Consider the following 15,274-nt stretch of genomic DNA (forward strand, 5'->3'; position numbering starts at 1 on the left):
TTTTTTGCCGTTCGGCCAATGAATGAAGAGAGAGACAAGTTGCCCCATCTATCGTTTCTAGGTCGTTGTGATGGACGCAGATCATAGGCAAAAACAGCAAAAAGGCAATGGCGGCTATCCATTGGACGGTCAATGAGCTTACCGTGAAAAATCTCGGAAAAATGTGATCTACACGTCGCGATTGACGAGCGTAAATTCGAGGTAGGTATTCGCAAATCTCTCGGGGACAGCACGCGATTTTCTCGACGCGATGGCATTCATTTAAGATATCGTTGGGATAAGAATCTGAGAACCACATGTGGATCTGGAGCGACAGAACGATTCAATGAAGGGAAAACACTTGATTTATCATTAAAAATTTGAAATATTTTTCATGTTAATCAATAGTTGAGTCATACACGTTTAATTAAAATTTTATTCGTGCGATCAAACCAATTACCATTGCTCGTTTGCACTTTAATCTCGAGTATGTCAAACGCATCGACGTGACATGAGACAGTCTTGTTTGTGTTAAATAAATATCATATGTTTGTCAATATTTATTTACAAGATTTGGTATACATGCTCACATCAATTTATCGAGTTTAATAATAAAAAATTTAACATATTTTTTGGATGATAAGATATTTAAGTAACGTTTTTATTAACTTGCATAAAGTTACATTTCATTGTAGAAAAATTTAATTAGTGAAATACACAGAAAGATTTGTATATTTAATGATAAATATTTAAAGATTATAACTATAAAATCTTCTCTTCACTTTTTCATTATATAAACTATAATCTGTTTATTCAATGTTGCTAAATAATCTTGCTTCTTTTTCCTGTAGGTGTGGCCTGAAGGCGGAGGAGTATTGTTGCCTGCAAATGTAGAAATGGCACACAATATGAACGGGCAATGGCTGGTAGACAGGTGGACCTGTCTTCGAATCGATTAGATAATGCATGCTGGTCGCTGACAGGTCAAGTAGAAAAGTACGACAGCAGGCAGGAAGGAGTAAATGAGCGAGCGCACTTGAGTAATGAGCGAGACTCGGCATTATCCTATTCGCTCGGTCTCCGATTTATACGCAGCCGAGGAAATAGAAGTGCTTCTCCTAGAAGAAATACACGACTTAGAACCACCACCTGCCATATATTCTAGACCCGAAGATATTCAGGACTTCGAGATTGGTATGTACAATCAATTAATTTTAATTTTTAATTTAATGCTTGTATATTATTTGAAATTTATATAATATTGTCAAATTTCTTAAAATCAATGCTGATTCAATTATTGCTCTATAGTTTCTTTCTGAAACATTAAAATAACATGTAGTTGTTAAAACTCTGACTAACTGTCTGCATTATCTATCTTATTTAAAATCATATTTATGTAATTGCATTGTATGATTCTGTACAATAGTTTCAATATTATATCAATAGCAGGCAGTAGGACAGGGGGGCGAATCAGCTCCCAATCATCGGAGCTGGATTCGCCAGGAGTTCATTCGACAGTCCACTCTTGGGATTCACATGCTAACTATCATGGTCACTATGGTAATAGTAATCATAGACCTGGCTCTTCATCCAATGCTCTGGCTTGGTCCCGCGCGAGCCATGTGGTTATTTATTGTGACATACAAGGACATCTTAAAACAGCTACGGGTGTTGTTAGACTCTTATTACTTGTAAGTATAAAATTACTTATATATATGAAATGATAAACTAGAAACATATTATGTGTGATTAAAATAATAAGATTGTTTTACACATATAGATATTAATGATATTTTGTAGATATCCTCTGCAGCTTGTTTGGCCACTTTATGCAGTTCTGGTACTGCCAAAATCAGTCTTTTTATGCTGCCTTTAGCAGATCGTTTACGATTCATGATCTTTGTAGCTGTTTTTTGTTTCTTGGTCACTGCAGCCCTTCTCTTCCTTGATATTTCGCACGTCATTTACATCCTTCCTTTAAATTGGGCTAAGCTGGTAAGTAGTATTTAAGTATAATATAAATGTACAAATATATAACATTTATGTTTTAATTATATTTTTAAATATTAACAACTGCAAAGTATTGATACTATTAAACACATGTAATAGAATCTATTATTTTTTATAGAATGCTATAGTATTCACTGGCATAGGTTTCTCATATGCAGCGAGTAGCGCTTTATTAGCATGTACAGTATGGGAATATCATAGTGGAGGCTGGGTACCAAGACGCACACGTTCCCAACTGACTGCTGCAGCAGTAGTGGGACTTTCATGCTCTCTCTTAGCATTTTTACTTTCGTGGATACATTGTCGGAATGGATCAATTTGTAAAGGTCAAGATTCTCGTAGTAATACACCAACACAACTCTACAAACCTGTTGATAATTCTTCCTCCTCCGGGGTAAATATATAATCTACTTTATCTGCATCTATTATTTAATCATAGTATAAACATAATCTAAAATGCAGGTCACTTTGAAGGAACGTAGCCCTAAAAGACCTGCCTCGTGGACCGTGAAAAATCAACAATCGAAGAAACGTAACACGGACAGTGACACAAACACGAGTAACGGCGGCCATCGTGGTAATCATGAAAGACTTAAACAAGGCACCAATAAAAAGGACCATTGGGCTTCGGCCAAACAACACATTTTAGAAACACATACGAATAACGAGGATACTCATCGGGAAGATACTCAACGCGAAGATACCGAGATTGAGAGGAGACGGAGAAGACGAAGGAAAGAAGGTGATAGTAGTTCGACAGGTGACGGAAACGCATCAGGTAGCAGTAAAGTCGATGCTAGCCATGTTACCGCGGAGGAGGCTAAGACTAGACGAGTGCCGCGAAAGTTACCTCTACAATCTACAGTGGAGCAATCTCATTCGTGGTCCGACGCAGAACGTAGAAATAGTGGCACACAAGTTAGAAGTAAAACTAAGCAAATGTCAGTGAATAATGACGCACAGAATTGTTGTGACATGAACGAGACTAGATCGATCAATCAAGTGACTCGGAACGGCCTCCGAAACTGGGAGGTAGAGTGTACATCTAACAGCGGCAGAGAAGAAGCTACTGATGCGAATGTGATTATTCGTAATGCTATGTGGTCCGGACAGTGGCGCCCACCACCAGATGATGTTCAACCTTGCTCTAGCAAAACTATCGATCCTTATAGCTTTGCCTAATCGTCTTGTGAAATATGAAGCACACATACTTTAGGTAAAAAATAAACCTGTTCAACCGAACAATTTCTGTAAACAGTTTGTGACAAAATTTTTTATAAAGCAAGTACATCATATACTTTACGTTGAATATTTTCCTTTATTAGACCGCAACTGTACTTGATTTTTCTCTTGTTTGCATATAAACTTGCCAGACTTCAACACATTTTATATTCTCTATATTAAAAAATGCACAGTGAGACTGAAAAACACAGTACTTTGGTTTTACATGTTCCATCTGTGTTTTGAACTGTGCATAAAACCAGATGTGATTTAAAAAATGTAAATCATATATATATGTATATCATATATATATGATCGTTACATTTCATACATGCAACAGGTGAAAAAGATCATAGCCCATACTTACTGTAGGGTTTATCAAGTTTGTTGTTATTCAATTTTACAGGACGAAATCATTGTGTCCAAAGATTTAAGATCCTGTATAAAGTCATTGCTGCCTTGTACATTCTGCTGCCAAGAGGATAAATTTTCTTTAGTTATTTGGGTCTCGACGTTTTGCATGACACAAAACCAGACTGCCCAACTTTGATAAGCAAATAATGCCACTTCATTCCAATCATGTACCAAATAATAAATTTAAGTAAGTTTTAACGGGATTTTAAGTATAAGACTACTATAGAGCATGTAACACCGATATATATATTTGGAATAATAATCATTTTTTTATCATATTTTGATGCCAACATGATTTACGTTCCATGTATACTTGAAAAAAATGTTTAATATATGTATGTGTATACACACACACATAAAATATGTTATAAGAATTTAAAATTCTATAAGATCATTATATAAAGTATGTATGTATATATGAATGTATATATGTATATATACACTTTACGTAATAGCCTTGTAGAGAATTCTAAATTCTTATAACATATTAAAAAGAATTTTGCAAATAATAAGTTTATGTTCTGAAAATTTTAAAATAATATTATATAACTCTTTCAATATTGTTTGCACTGAAGAATAATTGGTTTGGCATCCATTATTACTCTCTATGAATGAAATAGTATGCATGGAACGATTATTTGTTATATTATTCCAATTGGCTCATAAACTCTGAAGTGTGTTCATTATATTACAATAGTATCATTCTTGCACAAGGACGGACTTAAAAAATGATTATGCTTAATTGATTTTTACCTAAAGCAAATGATTCTGTATAATATTCTGAAATTAAATAATATTAATTTTGAAAAACAATAATTGACAGATGGTTGATTAAATATATTCTTCATTAAATTTTAACAAATTGGATATATCTAAAACACATAATTGTAATTTTTATCTTTTTTCATATAATGCAGAAAATAGAAATTTTGTTATAGTTAGTCAAATTTTAAAAAAGAATGGTCCGTCCCTGTTCCTATAAAGAAACATACGCACTAATTTTAGGCATTTTACATAGCTTTAAAGTTACTAGATGAGCAGTATTACATATTGTGTTATTTTTCCGCTTTAATAAGAAACTCTAGAGTCAAATCTAGTCATTTTTTTGTACAACTATCTCTTAATAATCCATAAATTTAAAGAGCAGGATATTTTTTAGTACATACATATCGTATTAGAAGTACAATTCATCCTAAAAGAACTATTGAGCGCTTGTTTCTTAATTGCTCGTGCTATTGAGTCTCTTTTAATATGTAACATTCTTAAAGCGAATTTCTCTCTGATACCTCGTTTCTCTTTTATTCGATCTATCACGAACTATCATACGATTGAATAAACACAAACATATTAGTTAATCTTTGTTAAGGCCACTATTAAAACAGCTATTTTGTCTTTTACGATACGAATGTAAACACAAATATAGCAAACAGGCATATAGATCATACATTTATTGAATTTTGATGCGTCGATCTTAAATCAATTAATAGTGTAAGAGAAATGCGTGTTCATATAGGTTTATAAAGAAAAATAGCATGTAATACAGCAGCTTCGTTGTGGCAAATATTGAGAGTGTCATAACTCGTGTTTTGTTAGCCACAATAAAAAATAACGAGCAACTTTTCTGTGGCCCATTATCGATATGCTGGGATATGTTTTAAAGTATGAATATATCTCAAACTTAATAATGTCACTTTAGAGTAACTAAACGAATAAACTAAAATGTCACTTGACATTATAAGGCAATTACCTTTGAGTTAAAAAAAATGTACAGACACTGCCAGAAGAAATATAACGCTCTTTGAACATAGTATCGATTGAATCTATTCTTTCTTTTAATGAGTTTATATCCAAAGATTTATAATTTTAAAATCTGTTAATTTGTCATATTTGAATTTGAATTCGGCACATATAGCAATGTAATTTCTTTATAAGACTAGCATGAAAATATTCTTATGCATCAAAAAAATCCCTTTTGTCACTCATTTTCGTCACTTTTTGCATTGTACAACATTTTAATTTATCATTCATATATTAGTTAATATTCTAGATAAATCCAAGTGGATTAGCGACAAATATGTTAAATTATAGCACAAATGCACGATTATTTAATTCGAAATAATCCTAATTTTTTAATAAAGATATGTTTCGTATAAATGTTATACTATAACACACATACACTCATACTCAATAAGAATAAATCTATATATTTTATAAGATTTTCATGCTTTTTGACCCACATACACATACACACATGCATATATACACACACGATGCTACTTTCAATTAATATTTCATTAATAGAACAACTTTTAATTACAATTTAATTACTAAAGAAATTAAATTTACAATTTCTTACAATCTTTACAATTTTTCAATCATGGAATTATTTTATTTCGTGTTTTATATCGTTATTTATAAAATATTTTAAATGTTAATTTTCAAATCTTTCAAAAGTGATCAAGAAAACATGATTTGTTGTTAAATAGTATCAATAAAAGACTATTTGAATTAAAGTCATTATTATTGCTATAATAAAGATCAAATGATGTCATTTGACTTCAATATTTGCGACAATTATTTGCTTCAACGAAGCAAATTAATAAATAGCAGCATGTTTGTGATACATGAAAAAAAAGCACTGTTTTCTTAGAATTTGAATAAATTATAATTCAGGCAATAAATTTCAATTATGATTAATAAGCGCAGATTCTTTTCATATACTAGGTTCGATCGACAATGACTTATAGTGATAGTATGACAATCCAAGTCTGTACATGACCTGATATCCTCCAAAAATCAGACGAGCTAAAAGAAATCGACAGAAAATCATTGTATAAAATAAACTTTTTAATTATTTAAAAAATATATTCCTTCACGATTTCAAATATTAGGAATTTAATTTCACAGTATAAATTTTTGACAGTTTTCGCTTTAATTCTTCTAGCAGGATGATTTAATTGGCCTAATTTCTCATCAAATAATAAACATAACATTGTATGTTTCAAGTAAGAATGTTCATCTTATTTAAATATGTCGAATGTGTTCTAAAATATTTATATAGATATATTCGCGCGGATACTGATAGTGTCATTGTATTTATATATTTAGTTACATGTGAGTGCATAATGTGATGCTGCCAATATTTAGAATGAACATCAAACTGTAGCGACACATCAATTGTAGAATTATTAGGCGAATCGTGATTTGAATGTCTTGAGCAGAGATCTGAGAATGAATATGGCTTGACAGATTACCAAGAATGACGCAGATATTATGCGACAAAGCATCTTGGTGATTTTGTCGCGCTGGTAGCGAATGATCTGGACAATAAATGATCGATGAGTCACGTAACATCTAAGTTAGCGTTATCACGTATTCTTTTAAACGTCATTTTGTACATCTAGGAGTAACTCGAAAACGAGTATATTATATACAATATACACTATTGATTGTGCGAAGTTGTGTGTGTGACTGTATGTTATTTAAGAATATATCACAAATCATCTAGTCATTAGAGTGAACTTTGTGTAATGTTACTCAAACAGAATATAATGTCCATTCAATAGTAAGTGCGTTAAATACGGTTCAATTGGCGATAGCTAACAATATAACATTATATTCTGCGTATACCATTGAAAAAATCATTATGTCACGCAATCGTCTAAAATATAAACAAAATTATCAAAATCGTTGTGTGATTGAACATTATAAGAGATTCACGTTTTATAAGGAATCAAGATATCCGACGAGAGATGTGTACATATAAATCGTTATATACGATAATCTTTTTATAATTAATACATAATAACACGTAACAATTATTTTCAATACAAAAGCAAAGCAAATATAAAGAAAAATATGAACATTTATGAGAGCGGTAAAGAAATCCGTGTCGAGCTTATATATGTATTATATTTATATTTATCTTAATATTTTATCAATCTATGATTATGTGAGTTTTCTAACATTCTTACTGATATTATTGTATCAACTAGTTCTTTATCTTGATATTTAGAGCTGCCATACACAGGAATGAACAGAAATTATAAAATTATACCATTTGTGCACGAAACTTTATAAGTGCCGCTCAACGGAATCTCACTTTAATGCAAGAGAAAAATCGCTCAATTGCTAACATTGTTGCGTTCAATCTCCTTCAATTTTCCGATTATGTCTTCCAAACTCTTACGGCGTATAAAGTGCTTCGCTTGAGCACTTTCTTTTGACGTAAAGGAATAGGGATACACAGGTGCGATGTAGCGATGCATCCAACCACTTGAAGAATGAAGAAACAAAATGTTACCATTACATAAATACAATTTCAATATCAAGCATAAAGAGAGAGAGAATCATATTTCAAATATATTTCAGTTATTGAGCATATATATATAAATGACTTACTCTTGATTTCGGGCATACAGGGGCGAAGTCTGTAACCATATACGGTGAGTAAACACGTGTTCTGAAATAATCTTACTTATGTCTTTACATCTTCTTACCTGCTGTTGAAGTCTTAATTGCTTCAGTAATAAATATTTATAGACTGATTTCGCCCAACTGTATTGATTACCATGTACATTTGATAATCCGCATAACTCAGCCGGATACGTTAAAAATTGCGGCCTCGTCATGAAATGACGCTGTTGATGAAACAGGTGTTGCTGCTGATCTATATAATTCGAGTAATACGGATCATCGTAACCCCTTAAATGATCCGAGGAAGATGCTAAAGAATTCGTGACTGCGACTGTGAAAAGATCGAAGTAATTAGCGCATTTAACGTTATCACCTACCTCACCAATTATAAGTTATTATATTTTACACGCGAGGTATCAGAGATATCTAAAGACTTGCTAAACAAAATATATATAATATAATATTAAAATATGATTTTGTAAACCTTTAGCTCTTTGAACACTCAATAACGTATCGTAATAATGTTTTTTGTACGCAGCTAGTTGAGACATTGAATGAACTTGAAAATTGTTTTCTGTATTTAAATCGTTCGACTTTGATTCTAGTATTTTGCATCTGTTTGAATTAGAAATCATTTTATTATTAGTATTGTCGCGCGATTAAATTGTTAAATATAATAATAATTACACATTTACCCGTGCATTGATTCTTCTGAATTATTTTCTTTGCATTCAAGTGTAATCACTTTCTTTTCCATAATGTAATCTAGATTATTTTGCTGTAATTGCGATTCAGTTACTTTATTGATTTCCTGAGTATTACATTTGCTTTGCAATCCACTAAATGCTTTTTGTTCCGTTTTTTTGTCCAATCCTCTTTGATCCTTTCTTAAGTTAATATTTGTACTTTGCTGATTTAAAAATAAGCAGCTATTACTGTTACTATTTGAGATACTAGATGTCAAATTTTCTTCTGAAATTTTGCGTGGCATTCCAGGTTTCTGATTTTTCGACATAAAACATACCAAATTTAAGGAGCTCGACTGTGGATGCGATTTGGTGCGTGGAAAAGTCGACAATTCTGTACATACGTACACGAAAAATTACTTTTTTATAATTTTATACCTTATCTGATTAATATATGTGTGATATAAATAAATGAAATAATAATATATTACCAATAAACGTTCCTTCTTGCGCTCGTTTTAAAAAATTCTTTAAGCTTGTTTTAAGCTTATCGCGCATCGTTGCCAAGAGATCATCCGTCTGTAAAATTTAATGAATTTAATTACTTTTGGGAAAAAAAGCTAATTAAGATTCCAAATTTTATCTTTAATACATCTACGACAATATTCTGGTCTTCGTTCCAACACATATCTATATTATTTTTAATTGTTGCATTTTGGCCAATATCGATTATCATTTGGGAAACGCCAAATTTTTTATCTTTATCGAATGCTATATTATCTTGACTTTTTTTATATTCGTATTTAACATTATTAAATTGTCGTGGAACTTTATCTTGCCATAAATTCGCTATTATCTCACTATCTTTATACGCCTTTATAGAGCATGTATCCTATAATTAGAAATCTTTATAATTAAGATTGGCTCGTTTATTTCACTTTTTTATTCAGTTTTTATTACAAACCTGATATATCGTCTGAGATGATGAATACCAAAGATCTGGTTCATTAGCGGTACTAATTCTAGTAGGTGTATTGTGTTTCTTATTAAACAGATATTGTTGGTAAAATGACATCTGATATTTATTATTTTTGTCCAGCCAATTCTTTGGATTATTATTACTTAATTGATGTCTCAACGAATCAGCCTGCCGATTAATATAGGATGCAGAATTTGGACTGACATCAGCTACAATTTCTGAACGAGGAAAATCGCATTCTATGGTTTTGTACAAGTGGTTTACGTTTTTTACATGACTGTGAATTGTTGAAATTTCGTTCTCAGGGAAACCTCGAAAAGGGAATGCTTCGAAAAGTGATGACTTAAAATTTGACGCATTTTTATTATATAAAAAACTTTGTTTTGATGATGAAATATTATTGTCCATTATTCCATCCATATTTTTTACATCAAACATATTTTGAAACATATTGCTGTTGATATAATAATATGAGACATGAAACTCTATAAGAAAGAGATAATAATATATAAAAGAATATAACGTAAAGAGAAGGCTTACTTTTCTTGTAGATTAAGTTTGATAAAACCTGTAGTTGTATGAAAAACTTCTTTAATTTTGTGATCTGGCACGTTATCTGGAACAGGTATTACCGAAAGCAATAACTGTTTTTTTCTAGAATTACAGTTTTCTAGTAAATCTTGGACTTTTCTCAATACACGTTCATATGCAATAATACCATCTTTTGGCTGATATATGTGTAATAATTGCGTTATTATATTCGCTATATTGTTTCCCTCATAATCATGCTTTAAAGCTGAATACAATGATGAAACATCTTTATCTACTGATCCAATGGTATCAGTACCGTTCATACTTTCTGTAATTTATAAAAATATCTTGATTAGTTTCTCTATTACGTTAAAATTAAAATTTAATTCTATATTTTACATCAACAACTTTATTATTGTTTTAATTTATTAATTGATATTTAAATAATTTTAAAAACGCTATTTTATATATATACATATATATATATATATATATATATATTTATTTATTAAATTTAATCATTTTTGTATTTAATTGTAAATCGTGTGGATAAGATAAATAATGTAATAGACACGAGTTAATTACGTAAATAAATAGACATGATTAATTTATAAGTGTAGAATTGACAGCCACAATCTATATGCAACCATTATTTATTTTTAAAAAATTATCTTACTCACGTTGCTCAAAGTTATCCATGTTAACAATAATATAAGGCTTAAATTAAAAAGAGAATGGCAAATTTTACAACAATCTTGAATATTTTACCAAAACTCCAATTCGAGTCAAAATAAGGTGAAATAATTGAAGCAGCTTGCGTTTCCATTATTGGAAACAGCTGACAAATGCAATATACATGACTCATTTGTAAAAAAAAACGATTACAAATAAAATATATATTAATATACGTAGTGAACAAAAAAAATGAATGACTAAATGATTTGAAAATATTGGATATGTAAAAAGATATAAAGTTCTCCATTATTTCCTTTATTTTTGATATTCTTTTTAAAAAGTATAATTATTATCTTCCGTTATTTAAAATAGACGTACTTACATCTTTAAGAAGGAAGCTGCATTTCTTTAAGAAGGAATTGCATCGGCTAAATAAAATACACAACTGTAAGTTCTATATGAGGTGAGTGGATTATTTTAATGAGACTTCGTCGTGCGGAGCTCGGACCATAGCATTCTCCATGTAAGTAATCCCGGAGACTTTGCAAGGATTACTGATTAATGATTATTATAAAAGCACGTTCGCAGTGTAGACCATATTATTTAGTGCAATATGCTCCGACAGAAAGCACTTTTACTTTCCATCTACCTGCTGGCATTCTCTGCCAGTTTAGTTCCGGCACTTCCACCCGGAGCGTCATGGACAAGCTTTGTATCCAAACCTGGTAATATCATATTTTTTATTTTGTCTTTGGTATTTTATAAAAAAATAAAAGATTAAAGACAATTGCAAGTTTTTTTTTTTTAGAGATTTCTTATTTTTAAAATGTCTTTTAGATGATCCAAATTCAAATAATCTTCTAAATGTCAAATATTAAATATGGAGATAAGATATCTTTAATTAATTCTTTAGAAAGATAAGAGATTTATTTCTCATATATATATATAATTATATTTTCTTTTTCACAAAAGAAATTAGATAAAATTAAATACATTTAAAAAGAAATAAACAACTTTGACAATTTCAAATCCAATTTCATAAAGTATTTTTATCAAATTCTTTTTAATTTATTAATTTCTTTTGTTGTGTAATTATGTAAAAAATACTTTTATTTATTGATTATTAGTGCATCGTTTACTATCTTATAGTTTATTCGCGAGCTCTTGGACCTCTGGCAGGAATCGACACGATATCCGTGCCTTACGTACCGAAATCCTCACTCTTCCCGAAGTTTGTTGATCCGAAGACGTTAATTTCTAAGAAGACGGATATGCTGAGCAACTTGTTTGGTGGTTTAGGACCAGTTGCATATAATATGGCAGATGCTAAGCCGATTATATCGTATGGCGCAAGTGGACTCCCTTTAGATAGCACTGATAGCACAAATGCCTTATTTAATAAACGAGATATAATACAAGATGGTAAAGAGGAAGCGATCGACAATAGCAATATACATGAACGCGGTATATTTGGTCCATTCGCTTCAAAGTTTGGTCCGCTGGGTCCGAAATTCGGACCCATTACGCCATTCTCAATGCCAGAGATAATGTCCGATTTAGGCAAAACATCCTTCTCCCGCAAAAGAAGAAGTATAGAAGTGCCTTCTTCCGCAAGCGACATCAATTCTATCCCGAGCTCATTGTCTTATCCAAAAGATCCACAAATAGTAGAAAATACATCGGTAACAAAAACAACCACTAGTGATATGCCAAAGGAATATTTGCCGGGAATATTCGGACCTTTTGGGCCAGGTGGGCCTTTCGGACCAGGTGGGCTTTTCGGACCTAGCGGCTCTTTCGGATCAGTAATGAATCCGAGCACGTTCACTGCGAAGAAGTCACCATTCCTAGATACGCTCTTCAAAAATATTGCTACTAGCACTCCAGCAACAACGACCGAAATACCCACGCCGAAGAGCACTATAGTACCAGCCAGCTATTGGTTACCATCTTCCGTAATTCCCAGCCCGACTGAATATACTCAAAAGGTGTCGGACTTTCTAGACAAGCTGTTTGACAGTATAAAGTTAAATACGACTGCGCAAGAAGCAGATGATAGCTCAATTGCAAAAAGCAATTTTATGAGATCCTTAAAGTCTGATGATGTTTTATCGGGCAAGTATGCAAGATCCTTGGACAATGCATCGTCCATCGCAACTGTTAAAGACGCGATCGTTGATATTATACTGTCGGAGCTTGGCAATCTAAAGAGCGACATGATAGCAACTCTGAATGACCTAATAGCGTATGAAAAAACTGCGACAACCACTGCCGCTACAGCAAAAAAACCTTTTAAACCTTTTTCCGGTATATTTCCCTTTGCGAAACCAACAGTAGATCCAACGCTTCCTTTTCAACAGAGAATGGCTGAGCTTAGTCAAGTATTCGATATGTTGACGGATCTGCAAAAAAACATAACCGCGGTTGCGAAAGATGCAAAAACGGCTAATATTGGTACTCCGGACAATTCAGCAGAATTGCCAAGGGTTCCATTAACTGACAGCGCTTCATCGATTAACAACACTCTCTTAGATGCTATTCTCAAAAAAATATCCATCATTGAGCCTGTAACTACAGCTTCTTATCCGGCAAGCCCTGTCAAAGAGAATCTTATAATGAGTAGAGCTCTGCTCCAAGAGCCAACATCTTTTTGGGTATCTTATCCGGAGAATTCGGCATCTGCTGTAAAACGACAAGTGGACGATGATTTGCAATCCTACTTGGAATATGAAAACAACAAAAATCGGCATGATCATAGACAATACACAAGAGGCGTAAAAATGCAGATGCATCAGGGATACCAGAGTTTACCCGCGGGCTCGATTGAGTCTGTACAAGTGGGGGGAGGTTCTACACCGGGGCATCAAGGAGGAGGGATTAAGTTGCTGGTAAGTGTATGATCTTGTTATGAAAAACCTATAATTATAACATTAATAATATGAATTGAGAAACACATCGAAAGAACAATACGATTCGTGTATTACAAAAGCACATCATCTCAATTGAAAAAATTTTTAAGCTAAATATATATATCTCTTATTAAAAATCGTAATGTTCAAAATTAAAATCAGTTCAAAATGAAGAAATATGTTTGGCAAGATTTGTAATGATAATTAGAGTTATAATAATAATAATAATTTTATACTTCTATAAATAATTTGCACTATTTGGAATATTTATATTCAATAATTGTTACATTAATCAAACAAAGTAATTACTAATTTATCATTCTTTTCCTAAAATATTTTAATTGTTATTATAATATGATAATATTATTTTGAAACAATATTATATACATATATATATATATATATATATATATATATATATATATATATATATATACATATATTGGTAATATTACATATTATTAAGAATAAAGCCAAAACTTTAAATTTTTTCTTTCACTTTTTAATCTATAATAAACATCATGTATTATATGTAATATCATATATCATATTTATAAAATGTACAGAAATCTCTCTCCAGAAAGAGAGAGAGAGAGAGAGAGAGAGAGAGAGAGAGAGAGAGAGAGAGAGAGAACATTTCCGAGTCTTAAGGATAATTTTTAACGTTTTGCAATTTTTGAAAATCTATCCTTAATATATACCTGTATACGTATACACACCTATTTATTTACGTGCTTAGAATTATCAGAAAAAATTAAAAATTACAACAAAATATTCAATATTAATCATTCAATAAAAATGAATGAAAGTCAATGTGTATATACGTACATAAATTTTGTATCGTAATATATAACACACTATAATACCTTGGAAGCCTATGTACAAACTATATCTATTTAAAATGAGGATTGAAAATTAATAATTACATTTTTAGATGATATTTCGACAAACAGATCTTTGTGCCTATTGAAGAAAATAATATCCATATAAAGCTATAAAATATGGTAACCACTGCTTATCCAAGCCTAGTGGTATCAACGCAGAGTAACTGCTTTATATGGATATATTTTCTTCAATAGGCACAACAGATCTCGTTTGTCGAAATATCATCTAAAAATCGTACATATTATATTTTCAATCCTCATTTTAAATAGATATAGTTTGTACACTACGGCTTCCCAAGGTCATTATAGTGTGTCTATATTTTACGATACAAAAATTTATGTACGTATCTACACATTGACTTGGCTCATTCATTTCTTATTGAATGATTAATATTGACTATATTTTGCTTGCTAATTTTAAATCTTTCTCTGATAATTCTAAGCACGTAAATAAATAGGTGTGCTATACGCTATACAGGTATATATTAAGGATAGTATATTCCAAAAATTGCAACCCAACCGTTAAAAATTATCCTTAAGACTCGGAAATGTCTCTCTCTCATCCCTCTC

At 31.4% G+C, this 15,274-nt stretch overlaps 3 protein-coding genes across 5 annotated transcripts; 2 read left to right on the forward strand and 1 right to left on the reverse strand.

The window, feature by feature from the left end:
* Nucleotides 1–92: 92 nt before the first annotated feature.
* On the forward strand, nucleotides 93–4,068 carry LOC138941979 (uncharacterized). 3 transcript variants are annotated; one of them, XM_070311976.1, is made up of 7 exons: nucleotides 93–201; nucleotides 831–1,173; nucleotides 1,426–1,670; nucleotides 1,780–1,974; nucleotides 2,108–2,383; nucleotides 2,452–3,205; nucleotides 3,617–4,068. In XM_070311976.1, exons 2-6 carry the CDS (start codon nucleotides 1,023–1,025, stop codon nucleotides 3,169–3,171), a joined length of 1,587 nt encoding a protein of 528 aa, XP_070168077.1. In that variant the 5' UTR covers nucleotides 93–201; nucleotides 831–1,022; the 3' UTR covers nucleotides 3,172–3,205; nucleotides 3,617–4,068. The 3 variants fall into 3 exon arrangements, with proteins under 3 accessions (XP_070168077.1, XP_070168078.1, XP_070168076.1); XM_070311977.1 differs by lacking the exon at nucleotides 3,617–4,068 and having other exon boundaries at nucleotides 2,464–3,606; XM_070311975.1 differs by lacking the exon at nucleotides 3,617–4,068 and having other exon boundaries at nucleotides 2,452–3,603.
* A 3,453-nt stretch (nucleotides 4,069–7,521) lies between these two features.
* LOC138942144 (uncharacterized) lies at nucleotides 7,522–10,935 on the reverse strand. The gene is made up of 10 exons (XM_070312197.1): nucleotides 10,917–10,935; nucleotides 10,246–10,564; nucleotides 9,691–10,159; nucleotides 9,379–9,618; nucleotides 9,218–9,305; nucleotides 8,736–9,120; nucleotides 8,525–8,655; nucleotides 8,124–8,371; nucleotides 8,026–8,054; nucleotides 7,522–7,899 (listed from the first exon to the last, which is right to left on the reverse strand). The coding sequence occupies exons 1-10, from the start codon at nucleotides 10,933–10,935 to the stop codon at nucleotides 7,749–7,751; spliced, it is 2,079 nt and encodes a 692-aa protein (XP_070168298.1). The 3' UTR covers nucleotides 7,522–7,748.
* A 497-nt stretch (nucleotides 10,936–11,432) lies between these two features.
* On the forward strand, nucleotides 11,433–13,811 carry LOC138942145 (uncharacterized). Its single transcript, XM_070312198.1, is given in 3 exon segments — nucleotides 11,433–11,519; nucleotides 11,522–11,636; nucleotides 12,061–13,811. Coding segments are annotated over 3 exon segments (1,953 nt in total).
* The last annotated feature ends 1,463 nt before the right edge of the window (nucleotides 13,812–15,274 follow it).

The sequence above is a fragment of the Polyergus mexicanus genome, unplaced genomic scaffold (assembly GCF_030449975.1).
Source record: "Polyergus mexicanus isolate NDT 795.1 unplaced genomic scaffold, iyPolMexi1.0 SCAF_21, whole genome shotgun sequence".
Classification (NCBI taxonomy): domain Eukaryota; kingdom Metazoa; phylum Arthropoda; class Insecta; order Hymenoptera; family Formicidae; genus Polyergus; species Polyergus mexicanus.

Coding starts and splice junctions, on each gene's coding strand:
- LOC138941979 (XM_070311976.1), top strand. CDS start 1,023: ATGAGCGAGACTCGGCATTATCCTATTCGCTCGGTCTCCGATTTATAC. Junction 1,174..1,425: donor TATTCAGGACTTCGAGATTG/GTATGTACAATC, acceptor TTATATCAATAG/CAGGCAGTAGGACAGGGGGG. Junction 2,384..2,451: donor ATAATTCTTCCTCCTCCGGG/GTAAATATATAA, acceptor TCTAAAATGCAG/GTCACTTTGAAGGAACGTAG.
- LOC138942144 (XM_070312197.1), bottom strand. Junction 9,306..9,378: donor ACCAGAATATTGTCGTAGAT/GTATTAAAGATA, acceptor TAAATTTTACAG/ACGGATGATCTCTTGGCAAC. Junction 9,121..9,217: donor GCAAGAAGGAACGTTTATTG/GTAATATATTAT, acceptor ACGTATGTACAG/AATTGTCGACTTTTCCACGC.